The 26,773-nt window shown below is 45.8% G+C and overlaps 1 protein-coding gene across 2 annotated transcripts; it reads left to right on the top strand.

Annotated features, from left to right (window-relative positions):
- The first annotated feature begins 562 nt into the window (after positions 1–562).
- Positions 563–26,636, top strand: LOC121055715. Of its 2 annotated transcripts, none has more exons than XM_040528655.1 (2): positions 563–878; positions 26,341–26,636. In XM_040528655.1, the coding sequence occupies exons 1-2, from the start codon at positions 814–816 to the stop codon at positions 26,615–26,617; spliced, it is 342 nt and encodes a 113-aa protein (XP_040384589.1). In that variant the 5' UTR covers positions 563–813; the 3' UTR covers positions 26,618–26,636. The 2 variants fall into 2 exon arrangements, with proteins under 2 accessions (XP_040384589.1, XP_040384588.1); XM_040528654.1 differs by lacking the exon at positions 563–878 and adding an exon at positions 23,731–24,047.
- Positions 26,637–26,773: the final 137 nt, after the last annotated feature.

Here is a 26,773-nt window from a genome sequence, read left to right as displayed (position 1 = left end):
TTATATAGGTTGTAAATACTTGAAATAACTAAGCAATATGATCAAGAGATGGACTTGCCTGGATAGAAAACACCAAGAGTGCCTCTGGATTCAGTCGAAATGATTGACTCCTCTGGAACTCGAACTTCTAGAAGACAATACAAAAGTCTGAATAAAAACGTATTCCGATCGTATGATATATATACGCATGCAATGTATATGCATAGTGTCTTATGAATATTAACCTCAATACATTTTATTTAATTTAACCATGGTTCCGATGTTAATTTAAAATGTATACTTCAAGATATTTAAATTATGATGCTTAAGTGATTTATTGAATAATACTTAAAAATAGACTTTATTTAATCCACCATATGATGAAATTAAGAATTTAAATAATTGAATAGTACAGTATATAACTTACAAATTACAGTTTGGAAAAGAAATGAATTAATTCATTTGCTCAAGTTTTATTACTCTTATATATGGAATCAATTATTTAGCAAACCACTAAAATAACTCAATAGTGAATGCTCACTGCACCCCCTCACCTACCGTTCTCCTCTTATTATCTTCTTCCTCCTGCCTGCTCTCTCTCTCACACGCACATACATACACTCTCACCTTGCTGCTGCCATTGCAGCTCCATTTCTTCACTGCTGCTGCTGCTATGCTCTACCTCTAGTGACTCCTTTGCTGCTGCTACTCGAAGTTCCAAGCTTGCCTCCTGCCAAGCCCGTCACTCTCTACTGCTCTCTACCTTTCTCTCTCTTTCTCTCTCCCCTAGATCTGGATGTATGCAGCCCCCTTGGCCGCCGGCACCCAGCTCCGATGGTGGCCGCCGTGAAGAAGGCCAGTTGCAGTTCTAGCAACTCCGGTGACCCCAACATTCATAAGTAATTTCACTAACTCCAGGATCCCCTTTTCCCCCTTTTCTCCCGCTATACAGTACACACACATATATCTCCTCGTCTAGAATTCTTCACTGTGATTGCATATATAGCTGGGATGTATATACTACTACTACAATCTGACACTTTAGTTTCTATAGCTTTTATATATTTGTTCAGAGTGGTTGCTAGGTTCAGAATAATTTTCCTCTAATGCAGTGTTTTGAAATAATGTCTAACTCTAAACTTCTAAAGGTAATTATATTTCAGAGACGATAATTATGACTAAATACTTATAAGGTTGATATCCATACTAATAAAATAAACTGAACACTCTAACTATGTCCGATTCTTATGCATGCTCTATTTCTCACTAATTGTTTCATGAATTAAATATTTATTTTTACAGAACTATAATAGCACACAGACCAACTATGATTGTCCCGTAAAAAAAAATATGCAATACCTTTCTCTCAACCTAAACTCAAGATTGATGTGAATTTATATCCATCTAAAAATGCTAATGCTACTGATTAGTATGCAGTATCCCCTCTCCTCCTTTGTTTTTAAAGTTTTGGTTACCTTTTTGTTGCTTCTATTCTGATACTGAAAGATGTGTGGTAAAACTCCTCCTGTACTTCTACTGCCACTCTCTTGATCAGAATGATTTTGCTATAAGAATCTTCTTCTCCTTGAACTAGGGTACCTGCTAGGGTACTTGCTCCTTCTGGAGCCGGAGCCCCTGCTCCACCTAAGCTTGCTGGTCTTGCCCTCTTCTTGCTCAGATTTTCCTCTCTCTAACTCTCCTTTGGTTGTACTGAGTTCTACGGCTGCGCTGTGTGAATTGATTTGGAATGGCTTACTGGTGAGACTCTTGTTACGGTGAATTTGAGAGATTTTATTACTGTGTACAGTGTTTTTTCTAGGTGACTCACCTGCAAAGAACTTGCTGGCAGCACTAGAGCTTGACACCTCACATTTGCTTGCTCGGTGGAAAATTTTGAGAATTTTACTGATTTCCAGAAAAATGGAAATTTTGGCAAAATGTAGATATTTGATACTTTTTTTATTCCAGCCCCTAATATTTTCAAAATTCAGGAGGTAACTCTGAGTTTAGGGACTGATTTGTAATTGCCCAAAAACATAGGGTTTTCTAAAAAAATTGAATATTCATGGAAATTTGTAGAGATGGTTCATGCTACTAATTTTGTGCCCCTATATGGTCTGGTTGCAAAATATATGGCATGAATAACTCACAATATTTCTATGGTGTCTAAAAGATAAATTCTGGTAACCTCCTAAATTAATTTGGTGTTAGAATAAACACCACATTTTTAATTAGCTACTGTACTTTTCATAGTAATAGGTGATGATGTATACTTGAAATATGAAAGAAGAATGTAATATGCATATGTAAGTGAAATAAAAGATTTTATTTGTCCTATTGTGTTTTCCTATTTTGATGACATGCATACGAGTCGGTCTTTTAACGTGAAAAATCAAACCACAACATGGAAATTATATGAAATAAAAAAAATAGGGTCGTTACAACCTACCCCCCTTAAAATAATTTCGACCTCGAAATTTGCTTGTACCTGAATAAGTATGGATAGTTCTTCCTCAAATCATCTTCTTTTTCCCATGTGGCTTCTCTGGCTGAATGATTTTTCCATTGAACCTTACAGAATTTTATAACTTTGCTTCGGAGTTGTTTCCAATCTTCTGCTAAGATTTTACTCGGTCGTTCGTCATAAGACAAATCTGGCTTCAATTGTACTTGTTCATACTGAATCTTCTCTTCAGGTTCTTTCAGACATTTACGAAGTTGAGATACATGAAAAGTATTATGGACTGTGGATAATGTCTTTGGCAATTTCAACTTATAAGCCACGGTCCCCTTTCGATCAACTATTTCGAAAGGTCCAATGTATCTAGGACTTAGTTTTCCTTGCACTCCGAATCTTTTAGTTCCACGATTTGGTGAGACCTTAAGATATACCAAGTCACCAACAGTAAATTCTAATTCTCGTCTTCGCTTGTCTGCATAAATCTTTTGTCGACTTTGAGCAATTTTGAGCCTTTCTCTGATAATATCAATACTGATTTGGTTGTTTCTAACCAATTCAGGACCTATTAATTTATTTTCACCAGTTTCATACCAACAAACTGGTGATCTACATTTTCTTCCATATAATGCTTCATAAGGTGCCATTTTAATGCTGGATTGATAACTATTATTATATGCAAATTCTGCCATTGGTAATTGTTCATCCCATGCATCTCCAAAATCTAATGCACATGCACGAAGCATGTCTTCTAGGATCTGATTAATCCTTTCAGTTTGTCCTCCGGTTTGAGGATGATAAGCGGTACTGAAGTCAAGTTCAGTTCCCAAGGCCTTCTGCAACCCTTCCCAGAAACCTGAGGTAAATACTGACCCTCTATCTGATACTATTCTCTTAGGAACTCCGTGTTGGCTTACGATTCGGTCCAAGTATAACTTAGCTAACTTATCAGTAGCCATGGTTTGTCGGATTGTAATGAAATGTGCTGATTTGGTAAGTCTATCAACAATTACCCAAATAGTATCATGGTACTTCTTTGTTCTAGGTAATCCTGTAATGAAATCCATATCAATTTCTTCCCATTTCCATTCTGGAATAGGTAATGGTTGTAGTAACCCTGCTGGATTCTGATGTTCTGCCTTAACTCTGCGACACACATCACATTCTGATATGAACTTAGCAATTTCTCTTTTCATATTTCTCCACCAGAATCTTTCCTTCAAATCCATGTACATCTTAGTACTTCCAGGATGCATAGTGTACCTAGTTTGATGGGCTTCTCGAAGAATTAATCCCTTAATCTCTGGAACATTAGGTACACAAATTCTACCTTTGTACCATAGAAGTCCCTTGTCATCGAGGTTGAATTCAGAAGATTGTCCTGATTTTATCCTCCGAATCTCCTCTTGAATAAATGCATCATCTTGTTGTTTTTCTTGAATCTGACTACTCAATTCAGATTCCAGTGTCATACTGTTTATTACTGCTGTAGCTGGGCCTTGAATTACCTCAACATTTATCCGGTTTAAACTAGCAAGAATTTCTTTAGGCATGTTTTCCTCTCTTACAATTTGTGTAACTTGTGCTTTACGACTTAAAGCATCGGCTACCACATTTGCTTTTTACCAGGATGATAATTGATCTCTAGATCATAATCCTTTATAAGTTCTAACCATCGTCGTTGCCTCATATTCAGATCCTTCTGAGTAAAAATATATTTCAAACTCTTATGATCTGTGTACAGCTCACATTTTGCTCCATATAAATAATGTCGCCATATCTTGAGAGCATAAACAACTGCTGCTAATTCCAGATCATGTGTAGGATAGTTCACTTCATGAGATCGAAGTTGTCGTGAAGCATAAGAAATTACTTTCTGGTTCTGCATCAAAACACAACCTAATCCTGATTTGGATGCATCACAATAAACAGTGAAGTTCATACCCATTCGGGGTAAGGTTAACACAGGTGCAGTAGTTAGTCTCTTCTTAAGTTCTTGGAAACTTTGTTCACAATCCTTACTCCATATAAATTTAACATCCTTCCTTAATAATTTGGATAAAGGTCCAGAAATCTTAGAAAAACCTTCAATAAATCTTCTATAGTATCCAGCCATACCCAGAAAACTTCTAACTTCAGTAACATTGGTAGGTGGCTTCCATTCTACTATGGTCTTAACATTGGAAGGATTCACTGCAACTCCTTCTTGGTTAATCACATGTCCCAGAAAAGTTACTTCATTCATCCAAAATTCACATTTACTGAACTTTGCATATAATTTATTTTTTCCTCAAAATGTGTAACACTGTTCTCAGATGCTCGGCATGTTCTTTTCTGTCCTTTGAGTATATCAAAATATCATCAATAAACACAACCACAAATTTATCCAAGTATTTCATAAAAACCTTGTTCATCAAGTTCATAAACACAGCCGGAGCATTGGTTAACCCGAATGGAACTACGAGATATTCGTAATGTCCATATCGACTTACAAATCCTGTTTTCGGAATATCCTCAGACCGAATTTTAATTTAATGATACCCAGATCTCAAATCTATCTTAGAGAATACTCCTGCTCCCTTCAATTGATCAAATAAATCATCAATCCGAGGCAAGGGATATTTATTCTTGATAGTGACCTTATTTAGAGCTCTGTAGTCTACACACATGCGAATGCCTCCGTCTTTCTTGTCAACGAATATTACAGGTGCTCCCCATGGAGATGTACTCTCTCTAATATATCCCATACTCTCCAACTCATCCAGTTGTTTTCTTAATTCCACCAGTTCTTCTGGTCCCATCCGATAAGGTCTTAAGGCAATAGGTGATGTTCCGGGAATCAAGTCAATAGTGAACTCAATATCTCGGTCTAGTGGCATACCAGGTAATTCATCTGGAAAAACATCTGGAAATTCTTGTACTATTGGGATCTGATCTAAACTTTTAGCCTTCATAGAATTTAGCTTAAGTCCAACAGTTATTTCTGGTGATCTATCCCCCTTAAACAATACTCTTTCTCCTTCTTTGTTCAATTTCAGTGATACTGTCTTATCCTCACAGTTTATATGGGCACCATATGCAGCTAACCAATCCATACCCAAGATGACATCTATTCCTTCTAATGGAATAACTAGGACATCAGCATAGAAGATTTTATCCTCTATGAACAAAGGTACCATTGGTATATACTTATCTACTACAAATGATCCCCCCGGAGTTTGGACGTGAAATGGAGGTGCTATTCGTGATTGATGAAATGATGCTTTAGTTCTTATAAATTCTTGTGATATGAATGAATGAGTAGATCCAGAATCAAATAAAACTAACCCACTCTCAGCAGTGATAGGAATCATACCAGCCACAACATCAGTAGAAGCTCCAACTTGATCAGCACGAGCATAGTTGAGCCTCGCCGTTTGAAATCCACGACCACGTCCCTGAGCTCCGCTGGCACTTCTTGCTTGTGGTCTCTGGAATCGTGACCCTCCAGGAGCATTTGATCCTTGTGGTCCAGTGTTCTTCTTAGGATTCGGACACTGCGTACTGTAGTGCCCTGTTTGCCCACAATTAAAACAGTTCACTTTTAATTTGGGACAATTTTTCTGAAAATGAGCTCCCCCACAAGTGTAGCACTTAAATTGTTGTTCTTGAGTTGCTGATTGAGGTTTACTAGAAATCCTCTGAACTGGAACAACTCTTCCATGAACTGGACTTCGAACAACGTTCTTTAGTATAGGAGGGCGCCGAGTTTCAATCCTCGCTCTCTTCCTTCTATCCTCCTGAACTTCCCGATAGTCATTCTCTAAAGCAATTGCACCATCTACTAATTCCTGGAACTGTTGATGTCTAACCATTCTCAGTTGCATCTTAAGGAATGGATGCAACCCTTCAAGGAACTTCTCTCTCTTCTTAGCTTCAGTATCCACATCATCAGGTGCATATCGAGATAAACGATTAAACTCATGCACATAGCGAAGAACAGATGTATTTTCCTGAGTAAGAGCTCTGAATTCCTTCTTCTTCAACTCCACAATACTAGATGGCACATGAGTTTCTTTAAATTTCTGCTGGAAAAGTTCCCAAGTAATTGGCTGCTCAGCTGTTTGCATTCTTTTAAAATTAACCCACCATGTTGCTGCTGGTCCCTTCAGTTGATGAGCTGCATATCTCACTTTCTCATCATTTGTACAGCCCACTGTATCCAGCTTTCTTTCTGTATCTAACAACCAATCTTCAGCCTCAATTGGATCTACAGAAGTAGAGAAAGTAAGAGGTTTTGTTTGTTGAAATTCTCCCAGACTTACTCCTCTAGTTTGTGTCATTCCTTCTCGAGCTTGTGGATCCATACGGTTTAACATTTCCTGGAAAAATTTATTCTGACTTTCTTGTGACTCTTTCCGGGAAGTTTCCATTAACTGGAATATGTTAAGTAAAGCTCCTTCAAACTGATTAGTTGGTGGCTGAGATGAACTTTGTGCACCTCCTTCAGGAATGTCACCGCCATTACCACCTCCTGCCATCTTGAAAAATTCCTGTGACATTTGTAACAACCCCAATGATACATTGTCACTCTAAGTAAACCATTTTAATAAAACTAAAATACTAACTCTGTCATAGGCAGATATGTGTATATATATAATCTAAACGACCCAAAAGCAAATAACATTCAGCACCAATACAAAAGATCCAAGAAGATGCAACACACAACAATACACACATATATATAAACTGAGTTCACATATACTCATACATAATTTACATGCAACAGAACAACATAGTACTAGCATACAGCCGACCCATCTAACAAACTAAAGTCTTATTACATCACGACCTAGTACCTATCCCCGATACAGGCATCCAAAAGTACTACCATTTCCAAAAGTCAGTGTACCTTGCCCCTTCACTAGTTCACTACTTAGACATCCTAGCCTGCGGTCGAGCACTACGACGGGCTGTCTCCATTGCAGGAGTCAAACGCTGCTCCCAACGAGAAGGAAGGTAGTCCTCGTCAGAAGTGTCTCCAGAACTCTCCTCATCCATACTATTGTCCACCATGGAATCCTCTGTACTGCTGTCCAAGGATCCTTCAGATAAGGGATCGACCTCCATGTCGATCTCACTATCAGAACTTACTGGAATGGGATCAGTTGATCCTCCAGTCGGCTCAATCGGGTCCTCCTCGAAACTGATTGTAGGTTCTGGAGAAGGAGGTCGAAAGTGTCTTGCATTGTAGTGTGCCAACCTCTTCTCTCGGTCAAACCGAACAAAATCCAAGTTTTGATATGTCATCCTATAATCCACCAAATCAGACTGAAGACGACGAATGACCCCAAAAAGAGCTTCTGCCACCCCAACTGCACGTCGAACAAACTGAACTGTATGCTCACCACAACCCTCTAGCTGAGCTTGTTGCTCCATATTAATTTTATCCTTCTGCCTTGGAGGAAAGGCCAACAAGGTCGGGTCAGTGAATTGATGCCTACAGTCAATTCGCAGAGTAAACGCTGCCTCCATGGCTGCCTCATCAACAGCCATCCATTCCTCTTCCCGACTATAGCCATGGAATACCATCTGTGAAAGCCCATGTGTAGGAGCTAAAGTGAGACGTGCCCAGTAGTATAGCAAGTCAGGACCCTCATAAGACTTGTTTATCTCCAACTGAGCTGGTTCATACTGTCCAATTGAGTTCTGGATGTCTGCAAGATAGTTCACCCATGTACTGTGATATTGACTAAGCTGACGACTATGGGTCTGCCAAGTTCTTGGCAACTCAACATCCTCAACCTTCATCTTCCAGTCCAGAATAATTAGTCAGCACTTATAGTTACCCTAGATTTTTTTTTAACAATAAAACAGTACACGAACAAGGATAAGGGAATGAGAAAATTTTCAACATAATTTCAGCAATCTATTTTTTCTCAAAGCAATCCCAACCAATCCTAGAGTCCTTAAGTCATTAACTAACCTACGCCCTAAGGTCGATCAATGCTCTGATACCACCTGAAGCGACCCATGTATTCCACTCCCGAGGTAGAATACCGGTCTATGACGCATTACTCAATAACTCCGTTCATCAAGCAATATGTCCATCAGAGTAGCATAGCAGAAACTTTACGATGGTTCCGATTATTACAATACCCTAAAAACTTAGCTCAACACCGAACTCAAGCAATGACAACAAAAGATACAAGGTAGAAGCTAAAAATATAAACAACAAAAGCACTCCAACTACTCGCACAACTACCGGTATTAGAAAAACTAATGTTCTACTGCTACTACCCCTACTGTGACAACGCATCACACACTACTGCTCGTCGACCCCGACGTCATCATAGAGACCTTCAGGGTTCTCATCCATCGCCTGCTTTTCTTCCGCTCCTTCAGTATAATCTTCTTCTTCATTTGTATCTAATGGTTCAACATCTATATCCAAGGAATTAACATAGGGGATGAGTACGAAAGGTACTCAACAAGACCATCAATAGCAATGAAGTGTTTGAATGCAATAATATAGTCTCCAAGATCCTTCAAGGAATTTCTAATAATTTTGGCAACTCTTTCTTTCAAAATCTCCAATTTTAAATTAAAAATCTACTGCACATGAGGTACCACAGGGTAGAACCTCCGATAGGTTCCTTTCCTGCCGCGTTCACAGTTTCTACCCGAAACAGGGAGTGACATATCACAATTCAATACACTCTGCAGAGGTGTATCGCTGTACCCACAGACGTCTTAAACCTTTTAATGCCCACGCCCGTCGGCGCTTTAAACACACTGCACATTATATGCCAGCAAGGTTAAGATCACAAGCTCTTCATCAATCCCATCTGTCAGTTATCTCTGTGGGTGATCCCCGCAACAACAGCAGATCAATCATCGGATCCCGCAACAACGGCAATCCACATCATCTAGTCGGATCCTGCAACAACAGCAATCCTCATCGCTAGCCCACGCTCACGGGGTTCACGGAAGTCCATAGCCCACAGGATAAAGCCATTAAGAAAGCATTACTAAGCCAGCCCGTCCCATTCCAGGTCATGTGGTCGACACGATCGTTACGGCGCTTGCATACCAGATGGCAGTTGTTAGTTAACCTTATGATATACTCCACAACACACAAGTACCAGATGCCAACAAATAAGATCATCAAGGAACTGATCCACATATATATCCATGCACATAATTAACATTTAAAAGTAAACTTCTGGTCTTCTATGCAATGGTGAGGGTTATATAGGTTGTAAATACTTGAAATAACTAAGCAATATGATCAAGAGATCGACTTGCCTGGATAGAAAACACCAAGAGTGCCTCCGGATTCAGTCGAAATGATTGACTCCTCTGGAACTCGAACTTCAAGAAGACAATACAAAAGTCTGAATAAAAACGTATTCCGATCGTATGATATATATACGCATGCAATGTATATGCATAGTGTCTTATGAATATTAATGTCACACCCGGAGTTTGGTCCTAAGCCTAAACCGTAAAAAGAAATCCGTAAATAACAATTGGTTTAATTAACTCAGGAAAAATCCCTCTAAAAGAATCTAATTCAATTAAATCGAGGCTCGCAAATCGACTAACTGGATTTAAATTCAAATTGCAGAAGTATAAAATTTGGCCAAACAAATTAATTTAAAACTCGGCAAAAGTGGGGTTTTCCTTTTTCCCTCCTTTTTCCTTTCTTTTTCCCTTCCTTCTCAAATTGGGCCGAAGTCCAATTTTCCTCCCTCCTTTTTTCTTTTTCTTTTTCTTTTTCTTCCTTCCCGGGCCGGCCCAGCCGAGCCGCCCCACCATTCCTCCCTCCAGGCCGGCCCAGCCGAGCCAGCCTCCTCCGCCCGGGCGCGCCCCGCCTGGGCCGCCGCTCGGCCCGGCTCGCCACGCCGCGCCCGCACCGCGAGTCCGCGCCGCCTCCCTCCTCTCTCGCGCCACTGACAGGTGGGGCCCACCTGTCAGTGACCGTTTCCCCGCCTCCGCGCTAGCCCGTGCCACGCCGCCTCCGTGCCAAGTCCGACTCCGTGCCGCCGCCGCAACGGCCGCCGCCGAGACCGCGTCGTGCCTGACCCGGTCTCCAACCTTCGCATGCCCTAGCCGGTGCCACCGCCCTTTAAATCCCGAGCCGCCGCGCGCCGTCACCCACTTTCCGCCTCCGCCCGAGTTGCCGCCGCGCTGTCGTCGCTCGCCGCCGCCGTGCAATCTCGCCGCCTGCTGCTGGTCGTCGCCGTCCCGCTGCGTCACCATCTCCGCGCCGCCGTCGCCGTCGGATTGCCGCCCCCGTCGTCGCCGGTGGACATCCCCAGCGCCGCGCGCTCCCTCTCCGCCCGGTCGCCACAGCGCCTCGTCCCGTCGCCGTCACCCGTCGATCTCCGTCGCCGTTGCCGATCTCCCGCTCCTACCCGCGTCACCACCTCCGCCTCGACCTCGCCGACCCGCCCGCGCGTTCGCCGCCGCCGGTGAGCATCTCCATCCTCCTCCTCTCTCTCGCCGGACGGGTGCGAAGCTCGTCCTCGCCGCCGGCTGCTGCGGTCGTCGTCGCCTTCGCGGCGCCGTCGTCTAGCCGCCGTCACCTGCGCTCGCGCGTGCCCGCGTTCGCCGCTCGCCAGTCGTCGCTGTGTCAGCCATCGCCGCCGTTCTGTCGGGTTGCGCCGCGTGCGTCGCCGCCTCGGTCGTCGTCGCTGTCGCGCTGTCACCGAACGCCGGTCGTCGTCGTCGCGCCGTCGCCGTCGCCGTGCGCCGCCGCCGCCGCGTCGCCGCAGCTTCCGCCTGCTGCCGCCGTCCGCCCGAGCCGCGCGCTCTGCTCCCCTCCTCTCTGTTCCCCTCTCGCTGACGAGTGGGCCCCACCCATCAGTCACCCCGCGCCACTCCTCCCTCTCTCCTCCCGTGGGACCTGCGTGTCAGTCTCTCCCTCCCCCTCTCTCTCACCGATAGGTGGTCCCCACCTGTCAGCCGTCAGCTTCCTCTCTCCTCGCTGACGTCAGCAGCCCCATAAATTGCGCAATAATTAATTTAGGACTTTTCTGTTTAGCTAAAAACCCAGAAAACTTCTAAAATTCATAAGTAATTCATCTAGTCTCCGTTTAGGTCCATTCAAATTTCATTAAATTCATAAAATTGTCAAGAATCCATTAAAAATAGTTTCTTTTGCTGTTTCAGTAGAGTTTGTGCCTGTTTTTTATTTTTGTGCTTTGTCGCTTAGATTCGGACCCCGCCGAAGAGCCGGTTTACTTCGAGATCGTCGCCGAAGTTCCCCAAGGGCCAGAGCAAGCCAAGTGACACTCATCCTTGAACATATTGAACCCATTATTGCAAATTCCCTGCTTTATTATTTCAAATATGCATCGTTTTAATTAAAGTATTTACTTTATGTTGTTTTTTCGGGTAAACCTTATTATTATGCCGTTGTTTATCCAACTTTATTCATTGCTGGATGTCACGCCCAGAAATTTACACCAAATTTCTGAGCAATAGCATGTATTAAATCTCGGTCCAGGCATCAGCCCGAGTACACACTATGACAAATTAATACACAGTTCCACGACTTAAAAACAAATAAAAACAATTATCTATCGAAATGCAGCGGAAAGAGGAAAACAAGACTAGACCATCTAATCTTCAGCTTTAGCTGGCGATGACGGCTCCACACCACAGGCATTCTCGACGGCGGACTGAACCTCACTTCAACCTTTGGAACAACCTTCTTCCGACACAGGCTCTGGCACTTGCTCTGGTGGGGGAAAATTAAGCAAGGCTGAGTACAAACCACCGTACTCAACAAGTAACACCCAAGGGAGGGAGAATAATGAATGCAATAGGGTATCAAGGATAGGCTAAGGTTAAATTGCACAAAGCTGCAGTAATTTAGCAAAACAGTAGATAAAAATAGACGGAAATAAAAGTAAAGTAACATTTAAAATAATCATCCACTGTCCAACGTTAGACCACGTTGCAACAGGCCCAGACCGCTGTCGAATGTTACACCACGTAGCGACAGGGTCAACCCTATGTCCAACGTTAAACCACGTTGCGACAGACCCAAACCACTGCCAACGTTACACCACATTGCGCAGGGTCAAACCAGTTCCAAGATTAATAAAATTATTAAAGGGGTTCAACTAATCCCAGTGAGTCTGTCGGTTCGCCCAATAACCGCGGGCACGGCTATTCGAATAGTTTTACTCTGCAGAGGTGTACAACTTTACCCACAAGACATGGCTTCCAAGCATGTTACCATGCCCCGACGTATCACCACGATACCTCAGTACGGAAACCATGATAAGACCTTTCGCCTAACCCTCCCTAGACAATCGCACCACACTTCAGGTTTCACCCCCTCCTTTACACCAAGTTGGGCAGTCCCCTCTTGTGCCTTGGTAGATCCGGAAGCAGGAGAAGCTTTCGTTACACCACGATTGCCCGTCCATACTCCATCACGCCTACCCTTGCCTGGGTACGTCGAATAGGGACAAGCTAGATTACGAGTCTCACCGTTGCCCATTCTGGCTTGTGGTTAGTACGTGTAAGACCTTCAGGGTTTCCTGAGAACCGGTCCTTAGCTGCCATGGGTGCGAATCTCAAAACCATGCACCCACAGGCCACCATAAGCAATATTTTAGTGGTATTAATCCTCAACGGGATATTAATAATGATTACAACCATTAAAGGTCTATCAAAGTGTAACAGATGATTAAATAATAATTGATGAGCTAGTTGAACTAAGCATGGCTAAGCATTGACTAACCCTAATTCTAGTCAAATTAACCCTGGGATGACAATAATAATGAATGGGAATCAACGGATATATTGGTAATTGCCCAATAGATAAATAAAGTATATACATTTGAATACAATGCATGTTTGAATGTAAAGCGAGGAATTTTATAAACATAGGTTCAATATGATCAAAGAAGGGTGCCACTTGCCTTGCTTAGACCCACGAGGAACTTCGGCGATGCCTTCGAGAACGAACGGCGCTGCGACGGGGTCAAAACCTACGACAAACAAGGCAAAACAAGCAAAACAGGCTATAAAACTACCGAAACAGAGAAAGAAACTATTTTTAATGGATTCTTGGCAATTTTATGGATTTAATGAAATTTGAATGGACCTAAACGGAGACTAGATGAATTACTTATGAATTTTAGAAGTTTTCTGGGTTTTTTAGCTAAACAGAAAAGTCCTAAATCAATTATTGCGCAATTAATGGGGCTGCTGACGTCAGCGAGGAGAGAGGAGGCTGACGGCTGACAGGTGGGGACCACCTGTCAGTGGGAGAGAGGGGAAGTGGGCGGCTGACACGCGGGCCCGGGGAGGAGAGAGAGGAAGGGAGGGCGCGGTAGCGACTGACGGGTGGGGCCCGCTCGTCAGCGAGGCTGGAACAGAGAGGAGGGGAGCGGAGAGCGCGGCCGGCGGCCGGAGCTAGCGGCGGCGGGAGCGGCGGAGATGGCGAGGGCCGAGGAGAAGGGGGAGGTGGCGACGGCGATGACCGGCGGCGCGAGGGCGTCGACGTCGGCGACATCGACCGGCGACATCGACCGGCGACCGAAGGGCGACGACGGCGTCGGCGAGCACTGGCGCGAGGCGAAGGGCGGCGGCGCACGGCGAGGCAGGGGTCACGGTGAGCGGAGCGGTGGCGGCGACTGAGAAGGTGGCGATGGCGAAGGTGGTGACGAGAACGGCGACGACGAGTCGGCGCGGAGGAGGTGGAGACAGCGACGGGGTGGCGCGGCTCGGAGCGGCGACGAGCGACGGGAGGGAAAGACGGTGACGGGCGCCGGCAGCGGGGCTTGGCGACCGTGCGACGATGGTGACGAAGGGCGGAGGCGCGACGGCAACGACGACGACCGGCGTCCGGTGACAGCGCGTGGCGCGCGACCGAGCGCGGCGCACGGCGACGACGGCACGGCGGCACGGCGACGGCGGGCGGGCGTGGGGAGCGGCCATGCGGGAAGGCGCGGGTGGCGCGAGGGCAGCGTGACGACGGCGGAGCTGGGCGACGGTCAGGCAGGGGCTACCGGCGACCGGCGGAGTCCGACGACGACGGCGCGGGGAGAGCTCGGCGGCGATGATGGAGGAAACGGGAGAGGGAGAGGGGAAATGCTCACCGGCGGCGACAGAGAAGGCGGCGTGTCGGCGAGGGCGAGGCGGAGGTGATGACGCAGACGCGCGGCGGCTGGCGACGCGCGGTGACGAGATCGGCCGACGGCGTCGAGACGACGGGCACGGCGGTAGGAGGGACGAAGGGGCGGCGACGACGCTCGGGTGCACACCGGCAGCGACGGAGGCCGGCGGCAGATCAGCGAGGTAGCGGCGGCGGTGGTGACGCGGGTGGGCGGCGACGTCCGACGGCCGACGAGGAGATCGGCGGCTGACGGCGACGGAGGGGAGCTTCGGGCGGAGAGGGGGAAAGTGGCGGCGGGGCGGCGGCGCGGGGATTTTATAGGGTGGCGGCGCCGGCTAGGGCGGAGCGGCCGGTGGAGACCGAGTCGACGACGCGCCGAACTCGGCGGCGACGGTTGCGGAGCGGCGCGGCGTCCGGAGGTGTCGGGGCGGAGGCGGACTCGGGCGGCGCGGCGCTGCGCGGGCGGGGGCTGGCGCGGAGGCGGGGTTTCGGTCGCTGACAGGTGGGACCCGCCTGTCAGTGGCGCAAGGAAGGAGGGAGGCGAGGCGGACTTCGCTGCGGCGCGGGCGCGGGAGCGGGCGAGCTGGGCCGGAGCCGCGGCCCAGGCGGGGCGCGCCCGCGGGAGGAGTGGGAGGCCAGAGCCGGTCGGCTGGGCCGGCCGAGGGGAAGTGGGCCGGCTCGGCTGGGCCGGCCCGGGAAGGAGAAAAAGAAAAAGAAAAAGGAAAAAGAAAGAGGGAGGAAAATTGGACTTCGGCCCAATTTGAGAAGGAAGGGAAAAAGAAAGGAAAAAGGAGGGAAAAAAAAGGAAAGCCCCATTTTTGCCGAATTTTAAATTAATTTGTTTGGCCAAATTTTGTACTTCTGCAATTTGAATTTAAATCCAGTTAGTTGATTTGGAACCCCGATTTAGTTAAATTACTTCCTTTTAGAGGGATTTTTCCTGAGTTAATTAAACCAATTGTTATTTACGAATTTCTTTTTACGATTTAGGCTTGGGATAAAACTCCGGGCGTGACACTGGACCAGGGGTAACTTGATTAGAGTTAGGCTTAGGTTAATGCTTAGCCGTGCTTAGAACAAATAGCTCATGGGATCACATTTAATCATCCTTAGTTCTGAATAGCTGAGATACTGATTCATTACCTAGTTAGTGCTAATGTCAACTAAAATATTGATAAAGGTGGGCTGTGGGTGCATGGTTTTAAGAGTCGCACCCATGGCGATTAAGGACCGGTTCACGGGAAACCCTGGAAGTAATTAAGTGCTAACCACATGCCGAAATGGGTAAGGTGGGATTTGAAGCACGACTTCGAACTATTTGATGTACCCAGGCAAGGGTAGGCGTGATGGAGTATGGACGGGCAATCGTGGTGTAACGAAAGCCTCTGCTGCTTCCGGATCTGCCAAGGCACAAGAGGAGACTGCCCGACTTGGTGTAAAGGATGGGGTGAAACCTGAAGTGTGGTACGATTAAATAGGGAGGGTTGTGTAACGGGTCCTATCACGGTCTCCTTTCCGGTATACCATGGTGGTATGTCGGCGCACGTTCAAGTGTAGTGGAGTCGTGTCTTGTGGGTACAGTAGTACACCTCTGATCAGAGTATAAACTATTCGAATAGCCGTGCCCACGGTTACGGGCGAGCTCCCAGCCTCACTGTGATTAGTGAACCTTAATAACTTGAGTAATTGGTTTTCCACTCGGGACTACTGCAACGTGGTGTAACGTTGAGTAGTGGTTGGGCCTGTTGCAACGTGGTGTAACGTTGGACAGTGTTGTGGTATTTTGCAACTGTTATTTACTTATGCTTTACTGTATTTAATTAACTTCATTCTTTTAATCTCTGTTATTTGTTTAATTGCTGCTTTATTGCAACTAACCTTAGCCTGTCCTTGTTAATCCCTATGCATCATCTATTTTCCCCTTGCCCGTGTTACTTGTTGAGTACGGTGGTTTGTACTCAGCCTTGCTTAACTTTCCCCCCCCCCCCCAGAGTTAGAAGTCGAGTCCGATGGAGGTGCCTCTCAGGAGTGAGCTGTTCCGCCGTCGAAGCGTTGCCTGTGGACTGGAGCCGTACCCGCTGGAGCTAGTCTACCCCTTTGTTTTTCTTTCCGCTGCATTTCCGCTAGAATAAGTGTAATTTTCAGTTGTTTCTAAGAACGATGGTTATGTAATCAACATTGTCTTTTTGTGTACCCTGGCTGGTCCTGGACAGGGATTTAATACTCAATTAAGTTCAGAAATTCGTGTGAGAAATTTCTGGGCGTGACAAGTTGGTATCAGAGCCAGGTTTGATCGTAGGATAAGCCCAATGGAAACCCTAAGAGCCCTCTGCTTTTCATGTTTGTGCATAGTTTGCGAAAGTTAGAGTGTTTTGAAAATGGCTTAGCGTTTTTCAAAAGCGTTAGTGATTTAAAAAGACAAAACCCCTTTGGTTGAAAAGCGTGAGTAAATCGATTTACGGGTGAAACTTTATTTACTTTGTTTCTTTTATGATTTATTTGTCTTGAAATAAAATTTTGCATCTATTGATTCCAAATCCTTGTGTTCTTTAGATGGCCGACCACCCCTTGTACCATCGTGGAAACGGAATGGCTGGATTCGTGGCAGAGTTGGCGAGAGTCTCGTTCACGGCAGGATACCCCTACGAGCCGGAGTACACTACGATTCACCCTCTTGAAGGCGAGTTCCCCCACCGAGTCAGATTGGAGCTACATGGGATCCCTGGTTTCCTCCCTAACTTGGAAGCAGAAGGAGCCGGAGGCACGCATGAGCATGCCTGCCAGGAAGCTGCTTACAGTCTGATGACAACGCTCAGGGCCAGGCATGACCTGACGTTTCGTCATTCGGCTTACCGGTATCACCCTGGTCGTGGACCCAATTCCATGGTCAGTAGGTTTCGGTCTGCCCGAAGTGAGCAAGACCCTACCTTCGGTAGGATGTGCACGGTGCTGCAGGGCCTCGAACAGATGCATCACGATCTCCACGAAGCGACCAAGGCCTTGAACGACGCCAAGCTTACCCAGATCGTCCGTCTGCAAGATGAGATCGACCGATTGAAGAAGGAGAACGCCAGGCTCAAAGGACTCCCAGAGCCCGGAGGTGCAAGGCTTCGCACCACGGCAAGGAAGCGAACCCGTGGGCCGCCAAGAGTTCAGTCTTACCCCGGTGCCCTGGATGAACCAAGACCACTGATGCAGATGGTGCCAACCACTCCGACCCCAGTGCCTGAGGAGGGTGTCTCCCCGTTCAACACAGCAAGGAACCACAACAGGATTGTTTCGGTCTCTAGCAGCAGCGAGTCCGCTTCTGGTGAAGATGAAGATGGTCTCCCCAGCAACTCTAGGAGCCGCTCTGAAGACGAGGAAGAAGATCCGTCCCCTGTCATCGATCGTCGCTCTCCTTCCGTGCCCTAGACGTCGTCTTTAGCTTCGTTTTAGTCGTTGTGTGCTAGTTTTGGTGTGTTAGGTTTGCTTCGCTTGGGGCTAGTGGTGAACCATAGCAGTAGTGGGGTTATGGTTGTACCGCCAGGAGTTGTGTGGTTTTTAAGCGTGTTTCTTAAGCAAGACAATTACAGTTCATTAATTAAATAAAGCCCTTGTTTGCTTAGCCGTTTCTTTTTCTTCTATCTCTTTCTGTTCCCCCGCTCCTGCAGATGGTGAACACCCGCCACGGCAACCGCGACACCGACCAGTCCAGCACCGGAGGACCGCCCCCACCGCCTCTACCAGAGAACCCGTCGCTCGCCCAGATTCTTGCTAGCCAGACGCAGATGCTCTCTTGGATGATGCAGCAGATGCAACAGCAACAGCAGCAACACCAACAAGTGCTACAGCAGCTCTTGAATCAGAATCAGAATAACCAGCAACAGCATGGACCACCCCCAGTGCAGTCCAAGTTACCAGAGTTTCTCCGTGTTCGTCCCCCAACCTTTTCAAGCACTACCAACCCCATGGAGGCAAGTGATTGGCTCCATGCCATCGAGAAGAAGCTCAACCTACTGCAGTGCACTAACCAAGAGAAAGTCTCCTTTGCCGCACATCAACTGATGGGTCCCGCCTCTGCTTGGTGGGATAATTTCCTAGTTACCCGCACCGCTACCACGGAAGTGACTTGGGCGGAATTCTGTCTTAACTTCCGCAAGGCCCATATCCCTGACGGGATAGTCACACAGAAGAAGCGTGAGTTCCGCGCTTTGCAGCAAGGTACCAAGACGGTGACAGAGTACCTTCATGAGTTCAACCGCCTAGCGCGATATGCCCCCGAGGATGTTCGCACTGACGCCGAAAGGCAAGAAAAATTCCTTGGAGGTTTGGATGATGAGCTGAAGAAGCAGTTACTTTCGGGCGACTATGCTGACTTTGAAAAGCTAGTGGATAAAGCCATCCGTCAAGAGGACCAGCACCTCCAGATGGATAAGAAGAGGAAGGCTTCCCAGTTCAGGTCTAACCAGCCGCCTCCTCAGAAGCCCCGATTCCACACCGGCCCCTATTCTCAGAATCAACAACACGGGCAATCAACCTTTATTGTCCGCCAACATCGTCCCTACAACCCCAACAATTTCTCCAGTGGCTCGTCTCAACGTGCTCCACCTCAACGCGCTCTCCCTGCACCAGCTCCCCGGCAACAGAACGCTCTTCCCCCGACAGCTCAACCTCCTCCAGCCAGGAAGGATGCAGGAGCAAAGCCTGGAGTGTGCTACAACTGTGGCGACCCGGGCCACTTTGCCGACAAGTGCCCGAAGCCGCAGCGCAGCGGGCAGAGGTTTGTGCAAGCTCGTGTGAATCATGTCACCGCCGAAGAAGCACAGGCTGCGCCAGAAGTAATACTGGGTACGTTTCCTGTCAACTCCGTACCTGCTACAGTACTTTTTGATTCTGGTGCTACACACTCTTTTATTTCAAGAAAGTTTGTGGGATTGCTTGGGTTAGGAAGGGAAAAGTTAAGAAACCCGATGCGGGTTAGTACTCCAGGGCATAGTATGCTTTCGGACCTTTATAGCCCTAATGTGCCCATTGTAATCCAAGGGACACCCTTTCTAGCCAATCTCATCCTTCTCGAATCTAAAGACCTAGATGTCATTTTGGGAATGGACTGGCTTACCAGGCATCAAGGAGTGATTGATTGTGCCAAGCGTACAGTCACCTTGACCAGTGAAGGTGGTAAAGTGGTGACTTATCAGTCGCCGGAATCAGGGTCAATCGGTACTTGTTTGAATCGGATGGAAACCGAAGAGCAACCCTCGGAAACAGCCAAAGACCCAAAGAAGTTGGAAGACATACCAGTGGTTTGTGAGTATCCGGAGGTGTTTCCAGATGATCTCACAACAATGCCGCCAGAAAGAGAGATCGAGTTCCGTATCGACTTGGTACCAGGAACTGCACCGATCTATAACAGACCCTACAGGATGGCAGCCAATGAGATGGCAGAAGTGAAGAAGCAAGTGGATGAACAGCTCCAGAAAGGTTACATCCGACCGAGTACCTCGCCTTGGGGTGCCCCGGTTATTTTTGTTGAGAAGAAGGACAAAACTAAGAGAATGTGTGTGGACTATCGTGCTTTGAACGATGTCACCATCAAGAATAAGTATCCTCTGCTAAGGATTGATGATCTGTTTGATCAGTTGAAGGGAGCCAAAGTTTTCTCCAAGATCGATTTAGGATCAGGGTATCACCAGTTGAGAATTCGGGAAGAAGATATCCCTAAGACGGCATTCACTACTCGCTATGGCTTGTATGAATGTACGGTAATGTTGTTTGGACTTACCAATGCCCCGGCATTCTTCATGAATCTCATGAATAAGGTGTTCATGGAATACCTGGATAAGTTTGTGGTTGTCTTCATCGATGACATCCTTATTTGCTCCAAGTCAGAAGAAGAGCACGAGCAACATTTGCGGATTGTGCTAGAGAAGCTAAGAGAACACCAGTTGTATGCCAAGTTCAGCAAGTGTGATTTCTGGCTGCGGGAAGTGAAGTTCCTTGGCCATGTGATCAATGCCCAAGGAGTAGCAGTGGACCCCAGTAACGTGGAGTCAGTAATCAAGTGGACCCCGCCTAAGACGGTTTCCCAAATCAGGAGTTTCTTAGGACTTGCGGGCTATTACCGCCGGTTCATTGAGAATTTCTCAAAGATAGCCAAGCCAATGACGTAGTTGTTGAAAAAGGAAGAGAAGTTCAAGTGGTCAAGTGAGTGCAATAAGAGTTTTGAAGAGCTCAAGCAAAGGTTGGTTTCAGCACCCGTGTTGATTTTGCCGGATCAAATGAAAGACTTCCAGGTTTACTGTGACGCATCCAGATCAGGACTGGGATGTGTGCTAATGCAAGAAGGAAAGGTGGTTGCTTACGCCTCTCGTCAGTTGAGACCACATGAGGGTAACTACCCGACTCATGATTTGGAACTAGCAGCTGTGGTGCATGCCCTAAAGATTTGGCGACACTACTTAATCGGTAACAAGTGTGAAGTGTATACAGATCATAAGAGTTTAAAGTATATCTTTACACAACTGGATTTGAACCTCCGCCAGCGAAGATGGTTGGAATTGATCAAGGATTATGATTTAAGTATCCATTACCATCCAGGCAAAGCAAATGTAGTTGCAGATGCTTTGAGCCGGAAGAATTACTGCAATGCTACGGTATCAACGGAAGTTTGTGAGCAGTTACAACAGGAGTTTGAACGACTAAATTTGGGTTTAGTTGAAGAAGGTTTTGTGGCAGCTCTAGAAGCGCAGCCCACTTTGGTGGATCAAGTACGCCAATCCCAAGCAAATGATCCGGAGATAGCCGAGCTAAAGAAAAATATGCGAGTTGGCAAAGCTCGAGATTTTTCAGAAGATGAACATGGGACAATCTGGATGGGAAACAGGTTGTCCGTACCAGATAACAAGGAGTTAAAGGAGTTGATACTCCAAGAAGCTCATCAAACCCAGTACTCTATTCACCCCGGGAGTACCAAGATGTATCAAGACCTCAAAGAAAAGTTTTGGTGGGTTAGTATGAAGAGGGAAATTGCAGAATATGTCACCTTGTGCGATGTTTGTCAACGAGTCAAAGCAGAACACCAAAGGCCAGCAGGACTGTTGCAACCTCTCCAGATTCCAGAATGAAAATGGGAAGAAATCGGGATGGATTTCATCACTGGTTTACCAAGGACTGCTGCCGGTCATGACTCGATTTGGGTAATTGTTGATCGATTGACGAAGGTCGCTCATTTCATACCAGTTCACACTACCTACTCGGGGAAAAGATTAGCTGAGATTTACTTGGCTAGGATCATGTGTCTACATGGAGTACCTAAAAGGATCGTTTCTGACCGAGGAAGTCAGTTTACCTCAAAGTTTTGGCAGAAGCTGCAGGAAGAATTGGGAACCTGACTGAATTTCAGTACGGCTTATCATCCACAGACAGATGGTCAAACAGAGAGGGTAAATCAGATTCTTGAAGATATGCTTAGAGCTTGCGCTCTCGACTTTGCTGGAACTTGGGATAAGAATTTGCCGTATGCAGAGTTCTCATACAACAACAGTTATCAAGCCAGTCTGCAGATGGCACCTTTTGAAGCATTGTATGGGTGAAAGTGTCGTACACCCATCTTCTGGGATCAAACAGGAGAACGTCAAGTTTTTGGAACTGAAGTTCTAAGTCAGGCCGAAGAGAAGGTCAGAATAATCCGTGAAAGGTTGAAAACAGCCCAAACCAGACAGAAGAGTTATGCAGATAATCGTCGAAGGGACTTAGCCTTCGAAGCAGGAGACTATGTGTACCTCCGCGTCACACCTTTGCGAGGAGTACACCGGTTTCAGACCAAAGGAAAGTTGGCACCACGTTTTGTGGGACCACACCGGATAGTGGAACGAAGGGGAGAAGTTGCGTATCAGTTGGAACTCCCCGCTAACATTGCCGGAATCCATGACGTGTTCCATGTGTCGCAGCTCAAGAAGTGCCTACGTGTGCCTGAAGAACAGACCAACTCCGAGCACATCGATCTACAGGAAGATCTGACTTATGTGGAGAAGCCAGCACGGATTCTGGAAACCAGTGAAAGGAAGACTCGGAACCGTGTGATCAGATTCTGCAGAGCTCAGTGGAGTCACCACTCAGAAGAAGAAGCGACATGGGAAAGAGAAGATGAGCTCAAGGCCGCCCATCCGCACCTCTTCGCCAGTGCCTCCGAATCTCGGGGTCGAGATTCCGTTTAAGGGGGTAGGTTTGTCACACCCGGAGTTTCGTCCTAAGCCTAAACCGTAAAAAGAAATCCGTAAATAACAATTGGTTTAATTAACTCAGGAAGAATCCCTCTAAAAGAATCTAATTCAATTAAATCGAGGCTCGCAAATCGACTAACTGGATTTAAATTCAAATTGCAGAAGTATAAAATTTGGCCAAACAAATTAATTTAAAACTCGGCAAAAGTGGGGTTTTCCTTTTTCCCTCCTTTTTCCTTTCTTTTTCCCTTCCTTCTCAAATTGGGCCGAAGTCCAATTTTCCTCCCTCCCTTTTCTTTTTCCTTTTTCTTTTTCTTTTTCTTCCTTCCCGGGCCGGCCCAGCCGAGCCGGCCCACCACTCCCCCTCGGCCGGCCCAGCAATACTTGAAATGATCAATATGTAGAGGGTTATATAGGTTGTAAATACTTGAAATAACTAAGCAATATGATCAAGAGATGGACTTGCCTGGATAGAAAACACCAAGAGTGCCTCCGGATTCAGTCGAAATGATTGACTCCTCTGGAACTCGAACTTCTAGAAGACAATACAAAAGTCTGAATAAAAACGTATTCCGATCGTATGATATATATACGCATGCAATGTATATGCATAGTGTCTTATGAATATTAACCTCAATACATTTTATTTAATTTAACCATGGTTCCGATGTTAATTTAAAATGTATACTTCAAGATATTTAAATTATGATGCTTAAGTGATTTATTGAATAATACTTAAAAATAGACTTTATTTAATCCACCATATGATGAAATTAGGAATTTAAATAATTGAATAGTACAGTATATAACTTACAAATTACAGTTTGGAAAAGAAATGAATTAATTCATTTGCTCAAGTTTTATTACTCTTATATATGGAATCAATTATTTAGCAAACCACTAAAATAACTCAATAGTGAATGCTCACTGCACCCCCTCACCTACTGTTCTCCTCTTATTATCTTCTTCCTCCTGCCTGCTCTCTCTCTCACACGCACATACATACACTCTCACCTTGCTGCTGCCATTGCAGCTCCATTTCTTCACTGCTGCTGCTATGCTCTACCTCTAGTGACTCCTTTGCTGCTGCTACTCGAAGTTCCAAGCTTGCCTCCTGCCAAGCCCGTCACTCTCTACTGCTCTCTACCTTTCTCTCTCTCTTTCTCTCTCCCCTAGATCTGGATGTATGCAGCCCCCTTGGCCGTCGGCACCCAGCTCCGATGGTGGCCGCCGTGAAGAAGGCCAGTTGCAGTTCTGGCAACTCCGGTGACCCCAACATTCATAAGTAATTTCACTAACTCCAGGATCCCCTTTTCCCCCTTTTCTCCCGCTATACAGTACACACACATATATCTCCTCATCTAAAATTCTTCACTGTGATTGCATATATACCTGGGATGTATATACTACTACTACAATCTGACACTAGTTTCTATAGCTTTTATATATTTGTTCAGAGTGGTTGCTAGGTTCAGAATAATTTTCCTCTAATGCAGTGTTTTGAAATAATGTCTAACTCTAAACTTCTAAAGGTAATTATATTTCAGAGACAATAATTATGACTAAATACTTATAAGGTTGATATCCATACTAATAAAATAAACTGAACACTCTAACTATGTCCGATTCTTATGCATGCTCTATTTCTCACTAATTGTTTCATGAATTAAATATTTATTTTTACAGAACTATAATAGCACACAGACCAACTATGATTGTCCCGTAAAAAAAATATGCAATACCTTTCTCTCAACCTAAACTCAAGATTGATGTGAATTTATATCCATCTAAAAATGCTAATGCTACTGATTAGTATGCAGTATCCCCTCTCCTCCTTTGTTTTTAAAGTTTTGGTTACCTTTTTGTTGCTTCTATTCTGATACTGAAAGATGTGTAGTAAAACTCCTCCTGTACTTCTACTGCCACTCTCTGGATCAGAATGATTTTGCTATAACAATCTTCTTCTCCTTGAACTAGGGTACCTGCTAGGGTACCTGCTCCACCTGAGCTTGCTGGTCTTGCCCTCTTCTTGCTCAGATTTTCCTCTCTCTAACTCTCCTTTGGTTGTACTGAGTTCTACGGCTGTGCTGTGTGAATTGATTTGGAATGGCTTACTGGTGAGACTTTTGTTACGGTGAATTTGAGAGATTTTATTACTGTGTACAGTGTTTTTTCTAGGTGACTCACCTGCAAAGAACTTGCTGGCAGCACTAGAGCTTGACACCTCACATTTGCTTGCTCGGTGGAAAATTTTGAGAATTTTACTGATTTCCAGAAAAATGGAAATTTTGGCAAAATGTAGATATTTGATACTTTTTTTATTCCAGCCCCTAATATTTTCAAAATTCAGGAGGTAACTCTGAGTTTAGGGAGTGATTTGTAATTGCCCAAAAACATAGGGTTTTCTTAAAAAAATTGAATATTCATGGAAATTTGTAGAGATGGTTCATGCTACTAATTTTGTGCCCCTATATGGTCTGGTTGCAAAATATATGGCATGAATAACTCACAATATTTCTATGGTGTCTAAAAGATAAATTCTGGTAACCTCCTAAATTAATTTGGTGTTAGAATAAACACCACATTTTTAATTACCTACTGTACTTTTCATAGTAATAGGTGATGATGTATACTTGAAATATGAAAGAAGAATGTAATATGCATATGTAAGTGAAATAAAAGATTTTATTTGTCCTATTGTGTTTTCCTATTTTGATGACATGCATACGAGTCGGTCTTTTAACGTGAAAAATCAAACCACAACATGGAAATTAAATGAAATAAAAAAAATAGGGTCGTTACATGTAAACAAGTATCCGAGTGGTTGCGCCAACACACACGTGTACAAGGAAGTAGCAAAAGCTAACTTGCAGAAACAAAACCCGCCGTTCTAGGTGGCGGCTAGGGCTATAAATAGGGGGAAGCATGACCACAGTGTCATGACCTAGGACGCGGCCCTAATGGGCCCAACTTGATACACGGCCCAATGGGCCAAAAGAGGTGACGCAGCACTCGTGGACATAAAACAGTCCGAAGTAAAACAGCAATAGCCGTCGTTCCAGAATAGATAACGAGATGTGGTCGGATCCATTTGAACGTAGACTTGATAACCTTTCCATGAAGTACTTGTACGCCTAAATCGGAGTTCGCATGAAGTTGTGGTGGCCGTTAGAAGTTGCCGCTGTCCTGCAGTCCAAATCCATCCCACGCGAATCCTCGGCCCTTTGGATCTCTCCATCGTTCCTGAGCATAACAATAGTGCGCACGTCTCTGGGGTATAAAAAAGAGAAACATGAACTCAATAAAGAGATCACCTTATAGTTGAGTTGATGTGCACGAGCGCGGGTAACGGGACCAGGAAGTTGTACTAGTGGAGTTATGGATGTATCGATGGCGTTGATGTCCTCATCAGGTGTCCACTGGGCTAGGAGTGAAACCGTATCTGACCAAAATTGTTGTTTCCCTCCAAGGCCTTGGGTATATCTACAACTTGACGTCACCTTATCCACCAGCCACATATACTCCTATGTCCAAATTAACCGCTTTTTGTCGATGGGGTCAATTGCATGGTGATGCAGGAGCAGATCGAGGTGGCCCTGGACGCGTGGACGACCTGTGCGAGGTGGCCCTGGACGGGATCCGGAGGGGAGACTGGTAGTGACGTGGCCGTCGCTGCAGCTCATCGCCTGCCTTGCCCCGGAGGTTTTGCACTGGGCGTGCCAAGCGATGTACAGCACCAGCGACAGCAAGAGGAAAGGGGGGCTGCAGGCGCCGCTGGGGAGGCGGATCATGGAGGCCACAGGCGCCAAGTGGCTGTTCCCGGAGGGTCTACGCGGCAACCCGATCATAGGATGACGACGAGTGCGACCATGGAAAACAGCGTTGAATGAACGAAGGGTTCGTGAGCCGTACCTAGGTACACATGCGGTGTATCAGTTTAGTCTTTCGGATACATGCACCGGCATATTCCTGTCACAAGTTTATTTATCGCGTCACCTTGGTACGTACGTT

Source organism: Oryza brachyantha, chromosome 11 (genome assembly GCF_000231095.2).
Source record: "Oryza brachyantha chromosome 11, ObraRS2, whole genome shotgun sequence".
Taxonomy (NCBI): domain Eukaryota; kingdom Viridiplantae; phylum Streptophyta; class Magnoliopsida; order Poales; family Poaceae; genus Oryza; species Oryza brachyantha.
Note: the sequence above shows the minus strand (reverse complement) of the source record. Positions and strands in the feature narration are given on the sequence as shown.

What these genes read in the sequence shown, in the direction of transcription:
- LOC121055715 (XM_040528655.1), top strand. Translation starts at nt 814, where the DNA reads ATGGTGGCCGCCGTGAAGAAGGCCAGTTGCAGTTCTAGCAACTCCGGT. An exon ending in GGTGACCCCAACATTCATAA is followed by an intron (nt 879 to 26,340) that starts GTAATTTCACTA and finishes ATGGTGATGCAG; the next exon opens with GAGCAGATCGAGGTGGCCCT.